This window comes from Erithacus rubecula, assembly GCF_903797595.1.
Source record: "Erithacus rubecula genome assembly, chromosome: 5".
Classification (NCBI taxonomy): domain Eukaryota; kingdom Metazoa; phylum Chordata; class Aves; order Passeriformes; family Muscicapidae; genus Erithacus; species Erithacus rubecula.
In genome coordinates this window covers 26,151,090-26,175,535 of record NC_136687.1, presented here as the reverse complement: position 1 = coordinate 26,175,535, position 24,446 = coordinate 26,151,090, and the positions used below count along the sequence as shown (strand labels likewise).

The 24,446-nt window shown below is 38.4% G+C and overlaps 1 protein-coding gene across 2 annotated transcripts in view; it reads right to left on the bottom strand.

Annotated features, from left to right (window-relative positions):
- TRMT9B (tRNA methyltransferase 9B (putative)) overlaps positions 1-15,221 on the bottom strand; it is a 31,028-nt gene extending 15,807 nt beyond the window's left edge. Inside the window, exon 1 of one of the 2 annotated variants that reach the window (XM_079305354.1) lies at positions 15,098-15,221. In XM_079305354.1, the coding sequence (XP_079161480.1) occupies positions 15,098-15,123 (26 nt within the window). In that variant the 5' untranslated portion in view covers positions 15,124-15,221. Of the gene's footprint in view, positions 1-6,858; positions 7,065-15,097 lie in introns of those variants that run through there. The other variant, XM_079305355.1, reaches the window with a different exon arrangement.
- Between the last annotated feature and the right edge of the window lie 9,225 nt (positions 15,222-24,446).

The window sequence follows — 24,446 nt, the reverse complement described above, 5'->3', positions numbered from 1 at the left end:
CCACAGTCTACCAAAAGCTTTTCACACATACCTGCAGTCCTTGCACACCTCCTCACCTACCTCAAGTTATTCTTCCCAGTCACCTGCGATTTTCATCTTCCATCTTCTTTTCATTTCTTACACCTTCCTCCATGTTCTCTAGCATGTGCTCTGTCAGCACTACTATTTAACTTGATATAATACTGTATAATATTGTGAAGTCTTGATCTGGCTCATGTCCAGCTCCTCCTTGCCTTTATATCCAGACCAAACACAATACCTGGTATAAGTCACAAAGCTTTCGTCAATGGCCTCTTGGAACCACCCTGTAATTTTCTTACATTGCTCCTGTTTGAGTTGAAATCAATTGCTCTTGATTAATTTGCACCATAGGCCTTCCTTGTCTCCTCTCTTGCAACTGCCTATTATCTCTAGCCCTCTGATGAGCAGCATGAATTCACTCAATTCAGTGCAAGATTTCAGTCTATTAATGAGGGCCCCTCTTAGATACACTCTTTGTCATATGCTGATGGGAACTCTCAGTATCATTTTGGGTAAGAAAAGCTTCAAAGACCTAGGAAATTCAGCACAGTTGTGTCTCTCTTTGTTGCCACAGCAACATAAATCTTGATTACACATGCAACTCCAGCTATGGATGCAATAACCTAATTATTTGTGTAAATGGAACTGGATAAACCACAAGGGCTAGGTTTACATCTTCAATACCCTGCTCTCCAGCAATAATACATGCACTTGTAGCTGTTACTAACATCTAAGTAAAAGGTGGGGCAGTCCAATCTGTATTTCTTTCTCCCTTCACCTCTAGAATAGGGAAAATCACCTATTCAGGGAGAAATGTTTCCAGTTTACTTCCAGAACTTTCCAGTCTTTTCATTCAAATACGGTAGCCTTGGAAAACAAAGTGTACAGCCCTAGTGGATTATAAACCACAACATTTTTTCCCATGCAAAGACAAAAATCCAACCCATCTCCAACAGCAAAATGATATTGCAGCCCTTCCCAAAAACAAACCTAAGATTTCTTTGTTCACCCTTGGATTGAATTTGTAAATCATGGCAGTGACTTCCATTCTGATTGACAGTGATTTCTTGTTTCAATAATGCAGACAACAAACTGGTCTATCCTGACATACCAAATGGTTTCCAGATATGAATCATTAAGCAAAGCAGCTGTATTAGTAAACAAATGATAATGAAACAAAATAATAGGAATGCTGTCATGAACAGTTAAACTAACTGCAATGAAAGTTCAGCAAGAGGATACAATAGGAGATGATTTGCTTACATAAGGCTAACAGCTCCAGTAATTAATTTCAACCATTATAATCCCATAAAAATGCACAGCCTGAAATCAGAGCAAGGGAAGCTCCATGCAGCATTACTAAAACCTTTTTGAGCTGAAATGCTGATTCAAAACCCTTCCTCCAGTGAAACCTGGGAAATTCTGAAACCAAAAATAAGGAGCTGGGACACATTTGACAAGAACCATGGTTACCTGAAACATTAACAACTTGATTGAAATGAAGTCACTATCATTGTATTTTTTCTTATTAAAATACATAGAACTTTATCCCAGCAAAACATTAAAAGGACTGAGACTGCTCTTACAAAACCTTGGAAAAAATAAGCTTATAGTTCAAGCTGTAGTAAGTCAGAATGACAGCCATTCACTGGTACATTAATTTTCTTAGCTTTATTTTCACGTTCAGTCAAAACCTAGTACTATTCACTGCACATTCCTGGATCAGTTAATCATTTAATATTCCCCTTGCCGTTTCACATTTAGGGTCATAGTCTATGTACCTGAAACGTTGCACTGTAAACAGATTTATTTTCACTAAGTACATAAACTCTATTCTGTAGATAGGTAACATTCTGCTAAATGAAAATGCACAAACATGGACCCTTGGCCATTAAAAACCCCTGAGAGGAGGAACATACTCATGCAGAAGCTTCACAGTCCCTTTAAGTGTCTGTTCACCTTACTATCACATCAAAACTCACAAATCACCTCCCAGCAGAGAGTTCCTTCCTACTGAAGTCTCACACAGTCAAAAACCCATGATAATGGGCATTGATGTGGGTCCTCAGATCCTGCACAGAAACACTCTGTACAGACATCAGAGGAGAACCAAAGACTAGGAAAAATTTGGCCTACTAAGCAGGAAGGAAAGTCTAATAATAAGTAGTGATGAGAAGGGCAAAGTCTTTAGGTTTTTCTTCTTCACTATTCATAATAATTGCCACCAGATGTCAATACATCAGTGACAAAGGGCTAAGAAAATAGGGAGAGAATAGGCTGGGGCTTTGAATTTCAGGGTTTTCTAAACAACTAGCCTAAAAAACAGAGCATAGGGAACTGATTGCACTGATCTCAGATTAGACAGTCTCAGAGCCACAAAAAATTACTTTTGAGAAACTGTGGGCAACATTTACAATCCCTGGTCTCCTCATATTCTAGTAAAAAAAAAATTAGGGACAGTTGTATTAGATTTTAGAAGTTACAGTAGAATGGTACAGTTGGTACCATTTTGAAGAGGATATTTAGAGTGTAACTATCAAAAGTCACTATCACATGGAAAGGATACCCTGAGCAAACCTGTCTAGAAATATGCTTTGGACACTCAATAATTTCCTTATATGATACTTGTAGACAGACCCAATCAACATCGTTCAAATGAACTGGACAATGGTATCAGAATTCAAATGTTTAAACAGATCTAAAAAGACAAAAGCAAAGCATTACTTTTTGATAAGAATAATCAACTGCACAAAGAAAGACTGAAGGAGGCAGGATGAGATGACTGGCAGCAGCTCTGCAGGAGTGAATCTGAGCTGTATAACATTTCACAGATTTAACACCATACACCCTATGTTATTATGGTGGTTTTAGCAACATACTGTTGCCAAAAAAATAGGAAAAGAAAAAATAAATCAGGATCAGCACAGAGAAATAGGGCAGATACCACTGAGTTACATAAAAATTTCCTTCTACATTCAGCTCTGCTGGATCAGGTTGAGCACTATGTTCAACTTTAAGCAACAATAAAAAATGATAGAACAATTATGAAATATTGTATATATCTAAGAGATTAGAAATCACATAATCCCTGAGGAAAGAAATTTGTTTCAAAATGTTGGTCCAGAATGAGAGAGGACTATCTCATAACAAGGACTGTTGCAAAGTGGAGGGAAATACCTGTTTACCAAAACTGAAGGGCAGACAAACGACAGTAGCTTAAGCTACAACAAGGAAGATATGGATAGGGCACTTTAAACAAAAGATGATGATCAGAAAAACACTGGAAATGACTGTGGACTGGGTAGGACATGGAGCCTTCACCAATGGGGACTTAAAAATCTAAGTCAGTTAAGCACTTGTCAGGAAATACTCTGTGCCCTGCATCAGTATCTCAAAGCCCCTGGCCATCCCAATCTACCCATAATCTTTAAATGCAGCAATTTTTCCTCCTTGGTCACTGCATGTCTCAAACATTTGTACACAATTATCATATCTCCTCATTTTCCAGCAGTTAAGCAAGCATTAAATATTTAGTACTTTTCATCTTTCCTGATGAATCAGTCAAGGTGGTCTTTTCAACACTACTGTTGTCATGCTGAGTATCCACTCCATATGTCTGGATTCTTTAGGCCAAGGGATATTTACAAGAATATTTGATTCCCAAATGTAATTCTACAGTTCTGGAACTAAGTTTTTTTAAAAATTTCTTCTGTTTCCTCACACTCTGGGTTTGCATTTAGAGTATTATTTTCAGTTGGATTAGTTTTAATTTATGTAGTATAATTCTCCTTTTCTTCAGTCATCACTGTTGGTGCTTACATTGTACTTAGTGTAATGCAAATACAAAACCTCCCCATTTAAAATTATTTACAAACTGACTTAAGACATTCAATTACTTGAAAACATATCTTCTGCTGAAATCTCAGAGACAGAAAGATAAGTAGCACATTATGAAGTAGGATCTCAAATTGAGGCTGCCAATGGTTACCTTTGATCTCAAGATGAGATATAAAATGTTGTAAAATCAATTACAGTAATTACAGAACTACTAAATGGTTTCTCTTGATACATTTTATAAACTACTCTTGATTATCATGTTTATTACAACTGAACATATAATTTGCTATCTTAAAATATTAATATAGAAATGTATTCAGTGTTCAGCATACTCACCAAATACAGTTTTAAAATATAAGATCTTGTGGTAGACAGTACTAGATACTGTTTCCTCAGTAGATGACCACTTGAATGAAATTAAAGCCAGTGTGACTTTTTTGCCTTATCCTACAAAACTAAAAAAAACTGACACACTTCTTTTTTGTAAGTTTAATTATAGGAAGTCATGTATTTATATCTACTTTCTCAAAAAAGAAAAGGTGTCTCATATGTCTTTGACGCTAGTACTCTAAAGTGTCTCTCTAATAGTAACTGAATGCTTATACAGCTGACAAAAGCTCCTGAAGATACACCAGTAATCCTATCAGAGCTCAGATTTAGACCTAGACACAGAAAAACTGTATTATGTCATTACTAAAAGGTTGAGGTATAACCCTCTGTGAAGTCACTGATGGCTTCTTCCAACTGTAGTAGAGTGAGGACTGTGAAGGTCCAGTGGTCCTGTAGTCAAAATCCCTAGAAAAGATCCTTCATTTCCATAAATCTCCAGATCTTCACTCAAAGATTATTTCATTTTAAATGCATTATAGTATGAGCCATAACTTTTTGCATAACTTGCTATTTCTAAGCCCTTTATTTTAAAGACGAGAAACGCCTTTGAAAAACACAATTTTTCCTCATCAGCATGGAAGGAAATGGTCCCTGGGAGAGCTGAAATTTCATATAAACACTACTAAAATTCCCTGTTTAGAAAATATTTTAATAACATGGCCTTTTTAGGCATAATTTTTTTTCTTCAAATCGGGAAATTATTGTATGACAGGGAGAAAGTTGATACCTACAAACGTCAATATCTGGACAATCAAAAGAAATATTAGCTTAGAAGATATCTGGTCTGTAAGTAATTATCTTCTCTGAAATTATTACATGTTGATATAAATGTAAAGTTTTCTTCAAAATGGAATATTTTTCAACAGCAAAACACAAACCAAGCTATTCCGTGCCTTCTGCACAGTTGTGTTCCACTTAAACTTTTCTGAGGAGAAGAATCAGCCAAGATTCTGTGTCACATGAGTGTAATTCAGTTACATAAAGCCTGGCTATGACACAAGTATTTATCTTATTTTTCAACAGCTAGACTCTTTTTCTCCCAGTCAGTCAGTTGATATTTCTATATCCATTTATGAGGACATATACATAATTTTTAAAGTACCAGTGTCTTTACTCTTTTTTTTTTAATTTAAAAATTATTTCATAAGCATATAGAAGTCTGAAATAGTTTTTCAATCTCTTTAATCTTTATAAATTTAAGAGACATGTGGCCCCCAAGCCATGATTTTCTGTCACACAGGAGTATTCTGTCACTATTACTACCTATAAACTGGCCCATGTAGATCCTGGTATTGCAAAGACATGGACATCTGCTTAACTTTATGATGTAAGTCGTCTTACTGACCTCAGGTAACCTATTAATAATAACTAAAGGCAAGAATTTGCAAAACATGTTTTTCAAGACTGAGCCTTAGACTGTTTCTACTGTCCCATATTCTGATTCATCCATCCAGAATGGATGGCAGAATACCTGCCAATCTGGGAGTTTGCATGTGAAGTGTTTATCTCTCGATGTAGGGCTAATTTCAAACTCTGTTCAAAGACATGGTCTATAAATAGCACATTTTACTGAAATAAATATATTTATGTACTGGGTTGAAAACAAATTACTAAAATGAAGCCAACCTTCCAGGGCACAAAAAAGTCCTGAAAGGACCAATTCTGTTGCTCGTGGAGAGGCTGCTGAATGTTATTCTTATCTCTATCTTGAGTTTCATGATAAAATCACAAACTCCAGCAGCACGCTTCACCTGAGCAACTGTATCAGCAAGGAATGTCATCCTGTGCACTACGTCAACACAGCAGGGATGCTGAATTCTGCCAGAAATTCTTTGCAAAAGAAAAGGCACGGGTGAGCTGACTCCCTGAGCTCTGGCTGCTCCCACTGATGCTCAGTGGGAATGAAAATCCCTTTACAAACATTCATTAAGCAGCGAACGCTCTGCAGCGCTGAGAGCTCTATGTGGAGGCAATACACCCGTATTTAGAATCCTCTAAGAAAAGAAAAAATAATTATCAACTATTATGGCTTAGGATTGCTCCAGGTCATTGCTTAGGACTGTCTGCCAATGCACAGCGCATACTTAATTTTTAACTCATCAGGAGACCACGGAGAAACTTACTAGTGCTGTGGCAAATTCCCCCCAGGTTTTGTAAAAACTCCCCTCCCCTACTGCTACACCAAATTCAGCTCCAGCATCCACGCTAGTTCCCAGCCCTGCAACCCACAGCTCCGTTCAATTAAAATGTGCCATGGGGAGAGCGGGAGGCGGGGGGGACACCGCACGTGTCTAAAATAAATTAGTTAAATCTCCAAATCCTTCCCTCCCGGGCTGGGTCAGCGCCAGAGGGGCGACTCCCGGCTCTGCGGGCAGCGTTTTTAAGACGTTCATCTCGATCTGCAAAAATGTACCGCGACGCCTTTTTTTTTTTTTTTTTTTTTTTTTTTTTTTTTTATTTTATTTTAGCTGGTGAGAGGTTGGGGTGGGGTTTTTTGCGCTTTCCCAGCGCTAGGTTCCCCCTGCCGCCGAGGCCAGCCCGGGGCGGAGCGGGCTGCCCTCCGCATCCCCCGCGCCCATCGCCCCGCTGCCCCTGCCCCTGCCCGCTCACCTGCTCCCGCGGGGCGGCGGCTCCATCCCCGCAGCGGGGGCGGCGCTGGGCCGGCCGGGCCGGGCCGTGCAGGGCTGTGCCGGGCCGGGCCGGGCTGTGCCGAGTCGTACCGGGCCGTGCCGGGCTGTGCCGCGGGGCCCCCGGCGGAGCGGCGCGGAGGGGAGCCCTCCCCGCACCTCTCCGCCGGGGCCACCCCCGCTCGGCGCGTCCTGATCCCTCACTTCCCCGCAAGCGGCAGGAGGCGGGGTAAGACAAAAAAAGGGCCGGGTTATCAATTCCCTGTTAACTCTTCTCCTTGCGGTGCTGTCTCGTCCCTTGGGCGTCCTCTGCCAGGAGGGCGGTGCTGATGGAGACGATGGTGGCGGTGGGATGCTGCGGGGGGAGCAGCAGGTCCCCGAGCTCCTCTAAACGAGGTTGATGGGAGCCACGCTGTCTGCTGATGGCAAAAGCGGTCAGGGAAGATTAGCCCTTGCTCATTTAAAGGTTAAGCGCAAAGCTAACCTTTGTGACTAGGTCCTGTCTGCAAGTCTCCCCATCCCGTGACTCTTGAGAGTGAATAATTTTTCCCCCTACTCCCGCACTGATTCCTATTAAAGCAGTCTGGAAATGGCAGATTGTTTCTATACTTTCATATATTTACAGATGTTTGTTAGACAAGTACACAAAAACCCAGCTATGCACCAGGACCCCGATACAATTTGCACTATAAACATGAACTAAAGAGACAGTCCTGTCCCAAGAACTTATAAATTATGTATAAGAGATTACAGATAAAGAAGAATGCAATGAAACAATACCAGCCAGTATGACAGGCAGGGAACTCAACACAACATTGCACAGAGAACTGAATGTATTGTACTGTAACAGGTAGTCTTTTGCTCAAATCAGTTTTAAAGTACCTGAAGACAGGATTATGAGAAACATGATGTGTATTGATGGGATTTTCAAGACTGACAAAATTACTCAAGAACATGCATTCCCTTTATTTTGACAGTCCCATCTGAATGAAAAGATCCAGGGGAAGATTACAAGAACAAAATGAGAATAAGCATACTGAAAACACATAAACGTAATATTCTATTAAATGTACCAAAGTCACCAAGCAATGATGAAACTCTTAGTCTCCCTTATAAAGGAATTCAACAGCTAGATAATAACTGACATTCTTAACACCTTCAAAGAGCTTCAACTAATTTGTAAGACATGAATGTCCTTTGCAAACAGTGTGTTTACTTGTCCTTGTTATGCCATACTTCCATGTACACTCTGCTAATTTAATTCTGTAATGTAGTGTCAGCTAAATTGGCACAGATGAATTAGGGTCTGCCATTCCCAGACTCTTCCAGATACATTTTCTGGAAGATGATGCCATATATACCTCATTCTTCCTTCAGGCAAAATTCCTCAAGTGTTAATACCACCTTATGTTATTTATTGTTATTTAGTTATTTTAAAAGCTCTTAAGTTGGAAATAACTGCCTCAAATTCAAGCTTCTTAGAAAAAGATTCAGATGTAAACTCATAAAACTCTACTGTAGGGAATTCACACAGCCTTTTCCCTTACCACCTAATCTTTCCTGGATGTTCCTTAAAACTACAATTATGTATCAGTCCTACAGATTCTCTCCAGACTTCCTGCTTCTGATACATTTACAATAGATGCAGATAATTCAGCCATGTAGCTTAATACACTTTAGGGGGGGGGAAAAGCTTCATTTTTATTAAGGTTAAACCAAACACCACATTTATTAAGGTCTCATCATGGTCTCATCATACACATTTAGGCAGAAGGAAAATAGAATACCTTTTCCTTTGGAGTACTATGCATCTACAATTACATAATAAACTGCAGTCTGTAGCAACCCCTCCTCCCTAAACAATTAAAAGATCTCATTATAATCCTTTTTTTTTCCCTATATTAAAAAGGATTTAGGTCACTAAATTAAGTGACCAAATGTTGGGAAAGCCAGAAGGCTGCCCATGAAACCTTAATTCAGACCTCTTGTGCCTGTGCATTGCAACCCTGTACTTAATTATGTGTCTGTCTGCAGAATACCAGGCTCCATTTGGAACATTTGAAATTATGTAGTGGCAAGCATGTAAGACCAGCTAATTATGTTGCCTCTTGTGTTCCCATTCATTTATTTCTTTGCTTTCTAGCATCATCTTTTGTGCTCATCAAAATCATCATTTTGTTACCATCTCTCATCTGGAGATTATTTTCTTCCTGGTCTGTCTGAAGCCTTTACCCTTAGATAACCTTTTGCAGTCAATCAGGTAAAGGTTTTTATCATAGGCTTACAGCAATTGCTAATTATTCCTTCAAAGGTTATTTGTGATTTTTCTCCAAAGGTGGGGGAAAATAAAAATAAAAAAAAAAGAAAAGGAATAAAAACAAAATAAAGGGGTAAAAAAGAGAAGAAAACTCATGGAAATTAAAGTTTCCAGGTTGAAGCAGTAAGTAAATAAGGAATCAAGGTCAGCCTTCATGATATCATAGAGCTTCCTTATTACAAAGGATCAGCTCTCAAATTACAAGCTTTAAAAGAGGCAGTTGTACTTGAAAGCAAAAGGAGGCATTAAGTTGCCTGGTGCCTTGGAGGGGAAAGATCATGCTGTATTTATAAATAAGGTTGGAGTGTCTCAGTAGATATTCTGGAAAAGTGATGATTTTTTTTTTTTTTGAACTTGTGACAAAAACTCTACTTTGTGTTTGCTTCCATTGGAAGAATGCCTCATCAGTCAAAGACTTTGCTTCCTCTCTACAATAAGTATTACAAAGAATAAACACCTTTGAGTGGCTTATTTTCTATGCAGATGCTTGAGAGGTAGTCATGAGCTAATTAATGACTTACATCTCTGGTTGATGAATTTGGTCTTCACACAGAATTATAACATTACTGTCAAACTGTAATGTTGTTATAAAAAGTTTTCCACTCAGACTAACAACAAATGGAAGCAGTGGTGTTTGTGAGAGTACTACACTGAACTAAAAGCAGTGGTTCCATTTTGTGGGAAATTTCAGACCTGAAAAGTCTAAAGAAATAATATTCTTTAGCAGTAACTATTTGATCCTCTTTTTTCAGGAACATGAAAATCCAAAGAAAATTCAAGCTAGGAAAACCATGCTATTTCCCAAATGAAATGGGGTCTCTAAAGGCTTAAGTTTTACAGTGAAATTGAGTATAAGCATATTTTGTTTGCCTGGCAATCTCAATATCAAAAGTCACATGTTCAAAATAAGTTGCTAAAAATGTTAGTTACTGCTCTAAGTGCTTCAGTCTTTAGGGACTTTCTGACCCTTTCCCATACAAGATCTTTGCAATCACTGGCAATAAAAACTTGATTTCTTAAATAAAATTCATATCCTCTGCTTCTCATTTAATTCCATAAGTTTTAATAATAAAAGAAAATCCTCAAAATGTTGGTAATACTGTGTGCTGCAGGGTATAATGGATTTACTTTCAGTGGGATAAGAAAGCAGAACAAATTTACTGAAAGTAAGCCATGTTACAGTCCAGTAAAATTAAGCACTCATGACTTCAGGAACATTATGTGTGCAGATATTTTCTCCCATAGGCTTACTATGCAGTCAAGCTTGTATCATGGGAGATTTTTAATGTGTGACCTTCATAGCCTACTATGCAGAGCTCCTGTGGGGATTAACCAGTTAAGATTTGTAAAGTGCTTTGAAGATTATAAGGCATTAAGTTGCACAAGTGCTAAGCACTATTATTTAATACTTAAGTACAACCAAGCTTTACAGGACAACTCATGTTCACCTCACTAGAAAAAATCTTTGTGATTTCTTTGTGACTTCAGTAGAGTTGTTGCAAGAGGTAAAGCGAGCAGAACTGACCACAAAAGAGAGAAATTTCATTCCTGTTTCACTATCAGAGAGTGAGATGTAACTGTGACATTGCAGAAAAATTAGTTGAAAAAATACTTATTATGAAATGCAATGATAGAAATCCACATAAAAATGCAGGGCTCCTTAATGTGCCAGTACTGTCATTTTTACTATGTCCTATCTTGCCCAAGTTGATCCACAGACTATTCTCCATGAAGTAGAACTCTAAATCCCAGACCTAAAGATGCACCAAATTTATCAGCAGAAAATGCTGCCAAATGACAGTAGGCATGGGTAAAATCTGTACATTGACAAGTTGTATTTCATACATATTTTAGCTTATTTAAGTCAAAATTTTGAAAGAAGGATGAACACAGACTGTTGTCTTTATTAATCAGATTGGGAACACCTTGTTCTGATACAATTGTTTTGCTGGGTTTCCTTTTGATATAAACCTTCCTCTTTCTTGTTTTGTAATGTCAGTTTTCAGCAGCAGGAAGTCATTGGGATTTTTTTGTGGTAGCAAAGGGACAAAGAATTTGTTAATAAAAATGCAAAACAGGACAATATGACATAATTTTGCACCTAAGTATGCTGGAGATAGAAATCCAAGTGTTTCAGGACTGCTGACAGGCACATAGTATAGAGGTTAAGGTGGCACATTGTTTGGACACTGAGCTGCATCCCAAAACATCCTGAAGTGATGAAGACTTATCTGGCATTCAGAGAAGGAGGGTTGGATTTATTTACCTTACAAGGACTAATTATTATTCAATGGAAGTGTCTTTTCAGGACAAAGCACTTAGTACTTGCATTTCTTGCCTCTGCAAAAGTGCTGCAGATATTTCACAAGGACAGACTTTTCAAGTATATGCTGTGGCTAAAAATAAAGATTACTTTTCTATAGTGTTTTGACCTTTTGATCTCAATTGAAGCATATAAGAAAAAATTCAATTCACTGACTGTCTCCAGTATGACCTGAAATTCAACTTTAGAGATAAGTAAAGGTAAAAGAGGGAAAACAGAAAGGGAATAGTGTACTTGCACAACAGAGACTCTTATCCATTCCTGGGTCAAGGAAGCTACAGGCCCCTAATGCTTCTACTTCTCTTCAAAAATCATAAACTTTGCTTCCTCTTTTAAATTAATAACAATCATTATGTCACAGAATATCAATTTTTTTGTTCAGAAACACAAATTAAGTCCATGAATAAGCCAGAGTTCAACTTAGCTTTCTAGGCATTGATCCTGTCCCAGAGTGCTTCAGTTATTCAATTTAGAAACAGCTGAAAACAGACTAGAACAGTGTGGTGCACATTGTTCAGTGAAAACATTTGTGTGTGGTGGCAAATTTGACTCAGTGCACTCTGTTAACAGGGTATTACCAGGCTGTTGACCAGCACTCCCAGGAGATGTGGGAAACTGGAGGTAGTACTTTTCATTCAGATTTGGCTCCTTAACCTCAAAAGCATTCTTGCAGAAGTTCAGGGCTTCTTTGCTCTCAACATGTTTTAGAGCTTTTCCAAGACTTTATCTGAGGCTCCACTTATATCCACAGTTGCTGTCCCACCACAGTGTCACACAAAAGCAAAAAAAGCAATTCAGCTGTAACATTATTTTCAGGAACCTTTTTCTTTAATTTTCTTACTGCCCTCTCTTTTGTTTAAAGAATCTTAAATCATACAATGGCAGCTATTTGTTATTCATTTTAGATTCATTATGGGTTACTTATGGTGTTGCTCATAACAACAACAAACTACTTGACCTGCATTAGTATTCTTAATGCTTATTTCAGCAGAAGTGAAATTGTGCTTCTGAAAGGGCAGGCATTTACCAGGTGTATTGCAAATCTAGCTAGAATTTGAAAAAAATACTGTTGGCTCTTCTAATGCCTGAGTTACTGAGCTTGAAAGATACAATGACTGCCATAAATTTCTCATACTGTGCAGATTGTCACACACAGTTTGGAAATGGGTGAATGTGATTCAGTTCTCATGTGATCTTTGCCTATTGAACAAGAAACACTGCATAAACAGTACTATAAACAGATGTTTTCAAATGTTGCTGAAGCCACTCTCTATTGTACCACATAGAAAAAATATAATAAGCAAGTATCCCATCAGTCCCTCCATGGAATGGATCACACACCATTAATAAGCAGTGCCTATGTGTCATGCTGGCAGCAGCCACATGGCAGTTTTGGAAGAAGCATGTCCGCAGTCTCCTCCTATTGACAGCAGACCAAGATCCATCACAGCAAGAACACGTGCATCTTTCTTATCTTTTCCTTTCTTCAGCTGGAAGATGAGCTTAGAATAGGACCTTAAATATTGTCTTTCTCTGCTGAACTAGCTACTTGAACTACTGTGAATATGTCACATTCCCTGGTACCCTAAGCTCTGAGCAGAATTTATCTGGAGCTGTAGAGTCCTCTGACTTTTCTCCATAGTGCCTGGGGCTCCTGTTCTTCCCATACATACTCATATCCTATAACTCTGAGGACCAAATAGCCCAAAGTGCTCATCTTGACCCAAAGCACAGAGCTCTTTTCTTGTCAACCAGCCCATTTCATGAGGAGAAGAAGAGGTGGCAGGGAGATTAATCTAATTTAATTCTTCTGATCACCAAGAAGCAGAAAAAATACATGATATGCTCAGTAAGATCTTCTTGTCTAACCTGCATCAGAACTAGGAAAATTCTCACTTTAGCTGCATATGTGTAACAGTGAGAATTTCTATCCTAAGTAGAGGAAAATATTCTGTCTTGGCAAGAAAAGCTGTTAACATCAAAGAGTCTGAATTTGAGTTCTCAGTATTTCTAAACTTATTCCCATGGAATTCCTTTTGCATACTCAATCCAGTGAAATTCTGAAAATGTTTCTTCTATTCCTTTGTATTTTAGAAATGGATTGATGGAAAGGAATTTTCTTGGAAGCAAAGACATGGCTCTTAGACATGGCTCATAGATTTATTATATTCCAGGACCTTTGCCCATTTTTACGTTATGGTAACAAAGTGAAGTATCTTATACTTCATTGCATATGATTTTCTATCCCTTCTTTTTTAGTTTAAAGGAGTTTTATAAAAAGATATTTCAGAAAAAAAAAACCAAACCAAAAAAAAAAAACCCCCACAAAAAAAACCCCTTCAAGAAACTAAGAAAACGTTAGTAAAAATAAATCCAAGCAAAGAACATGTGAAGAGTTGCAGAGTCCTCTTGGTCCAGAAGAACAGACTTAGTAAAAAATCTATCTTTTTCAACCCCATAACAATTAACTTAATAATAAGTAGGAGCTTCTTAAGATCTGGGAAGAACTCCTTTTATTGTTATGGGTCTCCATACAGAGGGGATGGGATGGGCAAATCTCTATGCACGTTCACCATAGTTTCATCAAAAACTTATACCTCAACCACTTCATTCCAGAATCTATCTTCCTGCACTCTCCTATGAGCAAGAGAAAACAGACTAAGAAACACAAGTGGAAGTGAGTACTGAAGAACAATGATGTGGCATTCTGGAGACCACACCTCAAAGGCCATCTCTAACTTCAGATAATGAGTTGCTCACAAAAGAGGGTCTCCAGCCAGTGCTGTGATAGATATCTGATTAAAAGATCAGCAAGTTCTCACAATTTGGCTTTGTGGGGTGGAAAAAAAGACTGTATATCATATACTACCCACAATCTACTCTCCTAAATCCCTCTGCCCCCTCCCCAAGCCACAGAATTGCAGCTCTTCAGGTGTTGTGAAAGCACCCCTAGGCTATGCTCTGGATAGGAATTAAACTAATTATTATTAGGTCGAGAATCTTACTCTCTTTCCATATCTAAAACTTTTTAAATAACTTTTCCTTCTCCAGAAAGGAGAAAATTCTTGGGGAAAATCCTAACAAGGCTGCCAAAGTGCTAGTCCAGTCTGTTGCAACTGCAGTCACAAAAGGATACTGCCTCACTTGGAACTTTCTCATCCTTGTTCCAGCATTAGCTCCCTCAACTTTACTTCCCAAGAAGACCCAGGCTGAGCAGGGGGACTCACTGCACTCACAGGGACAGTAAGTACTGAGTTGCCACCCTAGTTGTACATTATGGAATTATTCCCATTTTTAAGGGAATTGCCTCTAACTTCCAGCGGGTCTTTAATAGAGGTTTTCACTTAATTGCTTGCAAAGCTTTTTTTTTTTTTTTTTCCACTTTTTATAACAAACTGTCTTTCTTAATTTCACTTCTCATCTTTAAAATTTATCTTCTTTAGTTCACTAAAGGTGTAGGTTCACTTTTCTTGTGCCTCTGAAGGATCCTAATGCCTTAGGACCCTAATACCAAGTGAGGTCACCCAAAATACACAACAGAACTTTAGCAGACTTTGAAATGGTTAGCAATTTTAGACTTACCCACAGAGCTTACTTTCCAAGAACATTCAGATTTCTCCTTTGGAAGCATAGTGTTGTCACCAGCAGGGAGAAATGAACATGTTCTTCCATTGATCTTACTTGGAGCATTTAGGCCTCAAGAGAAGGAATAAAAAGATGTGGTTGAAATGCAGTACTCCCAAAATCTTTAAATAGAAAAGCTGTGTAAAATGTTCTTGAGCATGAGTTGACTTTAGGTTGGCATCTCTATATTTTGACAGGAATTGCAACAAAGACCTGAAGGGAAATGTCTGATAAGGACCAGGATGCTGAATGTTATTGCATTCAGAGGGACAGGCAGCAGGGAACCCCTTTTCCTCCTCTGGAGATGCTTACACAGTAAGCTGTTTGGCTTCTACCAGTTTAACCACAATCACACTTGTCACATAGCTGTGCACTAGCTCTGCATCCACAGCAAAGATTTTGAGAGCTTGCAAACCACATATCTACACTTGGACAACATACAAAATTCCCACTAAATCAGACAAATGTATGCTGCTGAGCCATCTGTTTGAAAGTATGTTTAGTTATATAACCTAAGTTACAAGTACTTCCTCACAGATGAAGATATCTCAGCTTAGATGGCTACAGAGAGGGGACTGCACATCTGAAATACCCCCACAAGACTAGAAAATACAATGTGTTTTTCTGCAGAAGTATGGAAGCCTGGCAGGGTTCCTTGGAGCATCAAAAATGGCACTGAAATCTAGACTTAGACCACTGAACTGAACCTTACTGTCTTCATTTGAGTGAATATCTAGATATTCCTTAAGCTAATATGAGACCTATTTAGACTGGAGTTTAGAAAGCAGATCAGATGGCAAAATATAGGATGTTAGGATTTAGGAGTCCTAACTTTTTTAAAAAAAGTGTTCTTTTTGGTTGACTCAGAGTAAGAATCACAAGACAACACTCTTCCCAAATTTGCACTTGCTACTAATGTGAAGTGCCCCTTGAGATTCTTGTGCTGCTTTGATAAATACTTAAAATCAGACCAGCTAGAAATTGGACTGGCTTTCCTTGATACTATATAGACATGAACTTAAAATATTTTTGGAAACATATAATTTGTCAGAGTTTAATACTATTTTGCAGCATTAGTAGTTCTTGTCTTACTTGTATTACTCCACAGTTTGGTTTATATCTATATGTAGATCATATTTTATTAATAGAAACAAAAATTTATCAGAATTTTTCAGTGCTATTCTCCAAAAGCCATGACATTTTCCCTAGTTTCTGTTTGGTATTGTTAAAAATGAATTTTTTTTGCTGTATATATATGTGTCTTCTTTGCTCATTTATTGATATTTTTCTGTTCTAAACAAATTCTCAACCCATATTCATCATGTAAGCATCTGAATCACTCTTCAAGCACAGGAGTACTATGAATGGTATAGATCAGTCAGTAATCCAATGATTCTGCCTTGTGTGTTTAGCTCACCTCAGCTCTCACATTTCAACCACTTATCTGAGTCTGGAGAAAAGTTTAGTGGACACCCCAGCCCAAAAGGCCCAGAATCCCAGGATGCAGGAGCTGAATTCTGTGTGATGGCAAAAAGCTAGGTTGTGTCACACCTTTTAAATATATCCTCAAGACTCTGAAACCTTTCCATGTGAATTGAGTATCTTATTCAGGAGTCTTGTGAGATGGATGTAAGGTTCCTCTGATGGAGGAAGATCATATAAACAAACCCTTTCAGAGCTCATGCTGGTGTGCCTTCAGGTCATACAGCTGTTAAGATCAAAGGATCACTCAAGGCTGATGCAAACTTAGGCTTCTCTGCATAAGCCTAACTCAAAAAGGAATGCCTGGCTGGTCCCAGTGCAGGCAGCAGGTATTTCTGAAGTGACTGTACACAGGGAAAAGGAAACCTATTTCTGTGTTATACCTCAAGCCCCACAAGTTTATTATAATTACTCTTTTACTGTTGAGAATTTTCAGGGACCTAAAGAAATAAAAATATATATTTCAGCAATGCTATCTGTTTGTCTACTCTGAGGAGGAGAGGTGGCAAGTTTTGAAATAAATTATGTTGAAAAATTATTGGTCTGAAATACAAACTACTTGTTGGTCAGTGGCAGGCATGTTCTTCAAGTAACATTCTCCACTCTTGGTGAACATTATGACAGGAGATCCCTGATCTCCAGAGAGCAGACTGTACATTCCTGAGGCAGTCTGAGGCTGCCACTAGGACACTGAAAGATAAGGAGAGACAAGAACAAGATTCTCACCTACAGTGAGCCCCTTCTAATCAACACTGTAGGCTGTATGATGTCTTCACAAAGGAAGGCACCTCTAGCAGGCTGATTGCTGCTGCCAGAAAGGCTGGTCAGTGCATGCCAGTGCTGTGCTGCTCCACTGATTGCCCCTGTTTCCTCAAAGGAGATGTAAGTGCACAGGCTCACAGCTGGTTACATTTCCTTTCAGAGATAACAAGGCTTCATGGAGAAGGAGACAACATCAAAAATCACAAGATCATCAGCCAAGGGGATGAGAACTGCCAGTGCTGTGACAGCCAAAGTATCCTCTCTGAGAACTAAGGTGCAGTATCTGATACCTCCATTTACCTGCAGCTTCCTCTTATACCAGCAGCCCCTTCTTAGCAAGAGATGCCTGAAATGACCATCAAGCCAAGAGCTATAAATTTATATTACAGAACTGAGCACATTCCTTTTTACTTAGGTGCATACTTGTGATTGTCGTGCTCACTTCTGCAATAAGGAACAATTCTTTACCATCTGGCGTAAGATAAACAGCAAGTTAAAATATCTTTGAATATTTGATATTTTGTACAAAGTCTGGCAGAGAACATTTGAAATATAAACATTTACATTGCCCATATTAGTTATTGCTTTCTCTCTTTTATGCAAGCTTTATTTGAAAATAGTTTAATTTTCCTCTATCTCAGCTCTTTCAAAGCTATAACACCTCTAAATCAGAAGACTGTATCCCAAGGATTTAATATGTAAGTACAATTAAGACAATATAACTTTCTGAGTTTTCCTCCAGCTCACACAGATTTTCAAACCAAATGCTTAAAGAACTACTCCTTTTGGCAACACTGAAGCTGTCATTTTATTAATTTTATGTTAATAATTTTATTTTGTTAGCAATTTAAGAGAATACTATCAGAAACTTTCCTTAGCAGTTTCCTTGCCAATATTTTTGTATTGTACAAAAAAAAAAACCCCAAAAAACCAACCAAAACAAAAAAAACACCCTATAGGTATGTTTGATTTCTCAATTTAAAAAAAAAAATCTCTGTTGGATTCATCTCTCGTAACTTGGCACCTAAAACTCCCTATCTGACCAGGTGTATTTACCTACCTAACAAACAGTCCATAGTCTTGCATGGATAGCAGGGAGAGACAGGCAGCTGCACAAGGCAGTTTGTCATACTCTTAAAAAGGTGGGATGATCTGCCTTCCAGTGGTCCCTCATACTGTCTGCCAAAAAGCCAATTCAACAATTTAAATTGGAGCACTTGTTTAGTGTGCTTCAACAACGTGCTCAGATGACTATGGTCAAGTAGGAGGAAAACAGCCACAACAAAGTTATGTGATTGAATAAAAAAGACAATTAAGTGCAAGGTAATTGTTTTATAAATTTTACAAAACCAGAAAGAGCAAAGAGCATAAGCAGGATCAGATTTCACTATCACCACTCACATTTAGTAGTGCTTCCCAGCTAAGTAAGTTGTTACTGTCTACTAATCCCAATATGTCTAAAGGAAATTTAGCAAAATCACGCTGATGGTAAACATAAATTATTGGCATATTCTATATTTGGATGATTAAATGGAGATACCAAGCTATTCAAGTACCAAATTTAGACTCTTTGTCAGTGAGAGTAGGTTACATAATACCTCTGATGATCTGGACACAAGTGCCAAGTCTCCCCTGCTGTGTATAATGCTATATATCTGCCCAGTTACAAGCCTAAAGAAATGCTTCCGCTAGATAATTAAATTTTAAATCTAATGTTTGTATGAATTTTTAACATGCCATGAAAACCCAGGGTTCATAAATCATTTACAGTAACACATGGAGGCATTCTTGGCCATCTCCAACCAATTTGTCCCTCAGATCAGCAAAAATCCTTTCAGAACTTTGAGAAGCTAATATGTGCCTTTTTAAAATATGCCTCTTTATAGATCCTGAAGAGCTGGCTCTACTGGATAAGAAACATTTACATAGGCTTACCAGCAAAGAAGGAAGGGCAAATGGTACATACATACTTATTAGAAAGGACTGTCTCAAAAAAGAAAATAGGCTAGATAGAGGAAGTTGTTTTCCTTGGCTATAAGAAGGAGACTTCTACCTGACCTAGAGAAGTGACTTTGCATTATAGTTGATGTGGCAAGTTTGGTCTATTCTTTTGTTGGAATATTCATTTGTATCACTTTTGGAAGAAGGGGCAGGCAACTTGGAAGGACTTCAAGGATGTTGTGATGTTATGCAGGGAAAAAAAAAAAGAAGGTCCACAGGTCAGCTAGAACTTTGTCTGCTGACACAAAAGACAGCAAAAAATGTTTCTATGAATCAGAAACACAAGGAGGGTTAAGGAGACTCCCCAGCCTTTATTGGATGCAGAGGGAAACACAGTGACAAAGGATGATAAAATGGCTGATGTTCATAATGTTTTCTTTCCTTCAGTAGAACCAGGTGTCCTTGGGGTACTCAGCCCCCAGAGCTAGAAACAGGGAGAGGAAGCACAATGAAGTCCCCATAATCCATAGCCCAAAAGGAACTGGTCAACAACCTTTTACACCACTTAGACCCACACCAGCCCATGGGGAGGGATAGGATCCACCCAAAGGTACTGAGAGAGCTGGTGGAAGTGCTCATTGGGCCACTTTCCATAATAAACCAGCAGTCTTGGCTGAGATTTTCTGGAATGTAGTAAATGGGACACCAATCTACAAGATGGTTCAGAAGAAGGAGCCAAGGAGCTACAGGGCTATCAGCCTGACCTTGGTACCAGGGAAGGCTATGAAAGATCATCTTGATTGCCATCACACTGCACATAGAGCACAACCAGGCAATCAGGCCCAGACAGCGTGGGATTAGGAAAGGAAAGTCCTGCTTGGCAAACCCGATCTCCTTCTATGAGAGGGTGACCTGAGATGAGAGGGTGACCTAGATGAGAGAAGAGCTGAGGATGTTTGTCTATCTGGAATTCAGCAAATTGTCCTGCAGAAACTGGCTGCTCCAGTGGAACTTGGAGAGATGTACACTTCACTGTGTGAAAAACTGTCGGGATGGGCGGGCCCAGAGAGTGGAGACTCTAGACCCAGGCACAAGCTCTCCGTGTCAGACAAGAGCATTGAAATGCAACTTTATTGAATCTCTGAATATAAGGCTAAATTTTTAAAATAAAAGCATTAGACTTTTCCAGAAAATTCTCTGCAGATAAAGAGCCAAATACTTCAGATTTGGAAATCTAACTCATACAAAAAGTCAGAATTTTTTCGCCTAAAACCACAAACACCATTATTCACATTTTCCAGAAGCCAGCTGAGGACAAAAGCCATGTGCCATCTTCTATGAATGCCATCTTTATGTGGTTAAATTTCACCATATGGATGAGCTTTGGCAGGTACCAAACTGTTAGTGCCATGAGACAGGCAAATGTCTTAAAGAGCAGAGCTTTCAATGATGAGCACTGCATCTGTCTCAAAGAAGAAACCTATCTGCATCCCTAGCCACAATCCCTTTGCTAAGGGACATTGCCTTATGTCTTCACACTGTTCTCTGCCAGACTATTGGTCAAATTTTCTATCTTGCCTCCTAAGGTGCTTCTTAAAGCTCACATCAATTAGTGATCAATTTAGTGAAAAATTAATCATTTTATAATTGATATCCCGCAATTAGAGTTCTGTGCTTCAGTTTCATTTTATTATTTCTGTAAAGTTATCTGAAAGAGTTAACAAAGCTTAAATGTTTTAAATAAAATAAGAGCCATTAATTATCTGCCCTTTTTAAAATAGAAATTATGCATCCAATTTCAATGGAAAATTATCTGGAAGTGTATCTGAGTCACTGTCCATGATGTTATCAAAGGTACTAAGAGCCTTACTGGGACTGTCCAGGGAATAAGAAATACTAATTATATTGTCTGGCTCTGACTGGCTTCATAGTACTTTACAAAAATAAAAAGCTATTGTATATAGCCTACTTAAATCTAATACAAGAGAGCCTTATGAACAGAAATTTAGAAAAATCCTCATGTGGCTTTGCCATTTGAAAGATCTTAGAGACTAATTCAAACAAGAATCTTTTAAGAATGCGTGTTTGTTTTTTTCAAGGTCTTCTGATTGATTTGGCATGCAGGGGAGTAATAGAATTGCAACAACTGTGATGAAGCTTTCTTAAATAGAAACTGGCATTTCTGACAAATGGTTTTGGTTTGTTGTTTTATTTCTTAATGTCCAATTGCTTTGAACATAAATATGTAATTCACTGCAGAAGACATGAAAGTCCATAGACCTTTTTCTGAGACTAGTCTGGAACTGATGGGCTATTGCAATTTATTTTTCCTTAAACAAAAGAAGAAATCGTATCTTACACATCATCTGCTATTCAAGCCAAAATTTTCTTTGCCCAGTCTCAACTAAAGCAGGCAAAATTCCTGGTATGCCTAATTTTCCTTGATAGCCTACCTGCTGCACACACAGCATTTTCCACAGGAGAGAAGCAGTAAGGAAGTTATTAATTGCAAGATGCTATGGGTTGCATGTCAACAATGAGTGGGACAGCCTTTTCTTGATGGTCAAAAACTTCTCAGTAAGAATTGTGAAAATTACTAATTTGTGAAGCAGCTGTTTCTGAATCTGAGGAAAGGGTCTCAACAGGTTATACTCAAAAAACAGACACAGAGTAAAGAGGTAAAAAAGGTTATAGAAAAGGAGATAATGAGGAAGCTGCAGGGGAAAAAAATGAACTTTATAAGGAAATATGTCTCAATTTCTAAACCATACCTCAGGTATGAGCAGATGTTTTTGTTTCTGGGAGGTAAGGATCTGCGGGAGTCCTGCTAGTGATGGAGACTACACAGCCACTTCTAAACTTAACATAAAGGACCAAATTCACATATTGTATTTAATTATTACATGAAAATAAGAAATGTTTTTTTTATAGAAAAATAAGAAAGATGTCAGTAATCTGTATCATGAAGTGGTCTGTATCATGAAGCTCTTGATAGTATTCCAAATTTTTTTTACAATATTTCATCCAATCCTCTGTGCAGTATTTCAATTTTAAGAAATCATAGGATTCTCCCTCATTGGACATTGTCTGGGAATTACTAATAGGTTAGTATAGAAGTTTTTTATAACATACCCTAGGGATTTATTGAAAGTCCTGAAAGAAACTTTGGCAGTGCTCAAGCTAAGCAGCAAGGCAAATACATAATAGCTACATACCACAGGGCCTCACTGCTCATCTGGTATTTTCTCCAGAATACGTAAGCAAATCAATGACAATTGTGTCTGAAGGCTGTCTAATGCCATTAAATATCAGTGGGCAAATGAAAAGGTCTCCCACACAACCTCTACACAGAAGCCAACTTGACTTTCTCAGACAATATAGTGTGCTTAAAAAGAACAAGCACATTTATTATAAAATATTTTAGTTGCTAAAAACACTCTACCTTCCATCCTCATCCACAACCAATATAATCAGAAAACTCCCTCATTTTCTGTAGAATTCTTGTCTCCTTAAGAATCTTTTACCTTTTAGCTACATAGGGGGTTGCCAGGGAGTTCAGGAATTCAGGACATAGGGCAGATGTGCATGAGAAACATTCAAGCCCAGATATGTCAGAGTCACTTGGACATCATGGCATTTTATTTCCCAGAACACTCACTGGGGCCACAGTGCTGCCTCAAGCCTGTTCCAAGATTAACACATCACTGTTAAGTTAAAAAGCAAAGTTCCCAAAAAGAAATTGTCATCTCCTTTCCCTCAAAGAAACTTTGTTCTTTTAGCTTTATGTTTGCCACTACTGAATGCTCTGTTGGGAGGTCTACAAGGCCAGCCCTGAACTCCAGCTAATACTCCAGGTTGGAGCCTGGCTGAGCTTATTCAGACATCTGTGTCTCTGTGCTGCACCTCCCAGTATGTCTGACTTAAGAAGATGTTTGACCAGCAAGAAGCCAGGTAGGATCCAGCTGTGCCCACAGTAGAGACTCTGCTCCATCTCAGAGCATCTATCTACTCCAGATGAGCTGTCCCTCAAAGCAGAACAGCTGTACTCCCACGACTCTCATCTCAACTAAAGTGCCTGCACAGACACTCTGCAAGCCAAACTAGCAGTGAATAACAGAGACAACTGTAACTCAGCATTCATCTCAACTCCCTAGTGTCACATTTCTGACATATACATCCCTAAAAAGAACTGGCCTGAGGCTACATTATGGGATTTAAATCCCTTTTCTGGTTGTGTTTATTACCCCTATAGAGAAATAATAGAGTCTCATGGCTTTTCTCAAATATGTGTATGTCACAAATGTCTGTTTCCTCCCACGGATCTAAGACTTCCCAGTGAAAGTGAGGGAATACAAAAATAGAAATTAAATACTGTACTGGGCTTTAGAACACCTTCACTGAAAAAGTGGGCAGGAGGCAGCAGATTCCTTCCAACTGCTTCTCCAAGATGTCACACTACACTCCTGATTAATGTACTGCAGTCCTACAGTATGGGCACAAGGCCACATGCATTGACCAGAGGAAAATACGATATTCCTACATCAAAACACAAAAATATTTTGCTGTTTTTTGCATTTGAGAAAATTAAGGAGCTGTAGAATTGAGCTTTGAAAGCCTAGATTTATGCTTTGCTCCTCTTCAACCACCCTGAAGTCATAACTACCAACACCAGAGAAATAACTATCAACTTTATAGGACTAAAAAGTTCCAGAGTCATGAAATTAGTTCTGTAACTGCTGAATGATAATCACTCTTCAAGTGAAGCTGCTCATGTGCAGGATGATTTTCATATGGGTACAATTTGCAGGATTCAATTTTTTGAGGCATCCTAGTGAATAAGCATCTCCTGTTAAAATCCTTTTAAGCAGCTGTGTGAATGGATGCTAACATGATTGGAAGACAATTCCTCCATTAATCATCTTCAGCAAAACAGTAATGCTATTACAAGAAGACAGTGAAAATGAGTAATTAAACCTTGAGATGCAGGTGATATGCACTGAGAAACACTTGGATATCTTTCTAGAGGATGCATCATGATCACTGTTGCCTTCTTGGGGAAAAAGGTGATTCTTGCAAAATAATTATAACTACAATAGTCTTAGAGTTACTGTGATTCTCCCAC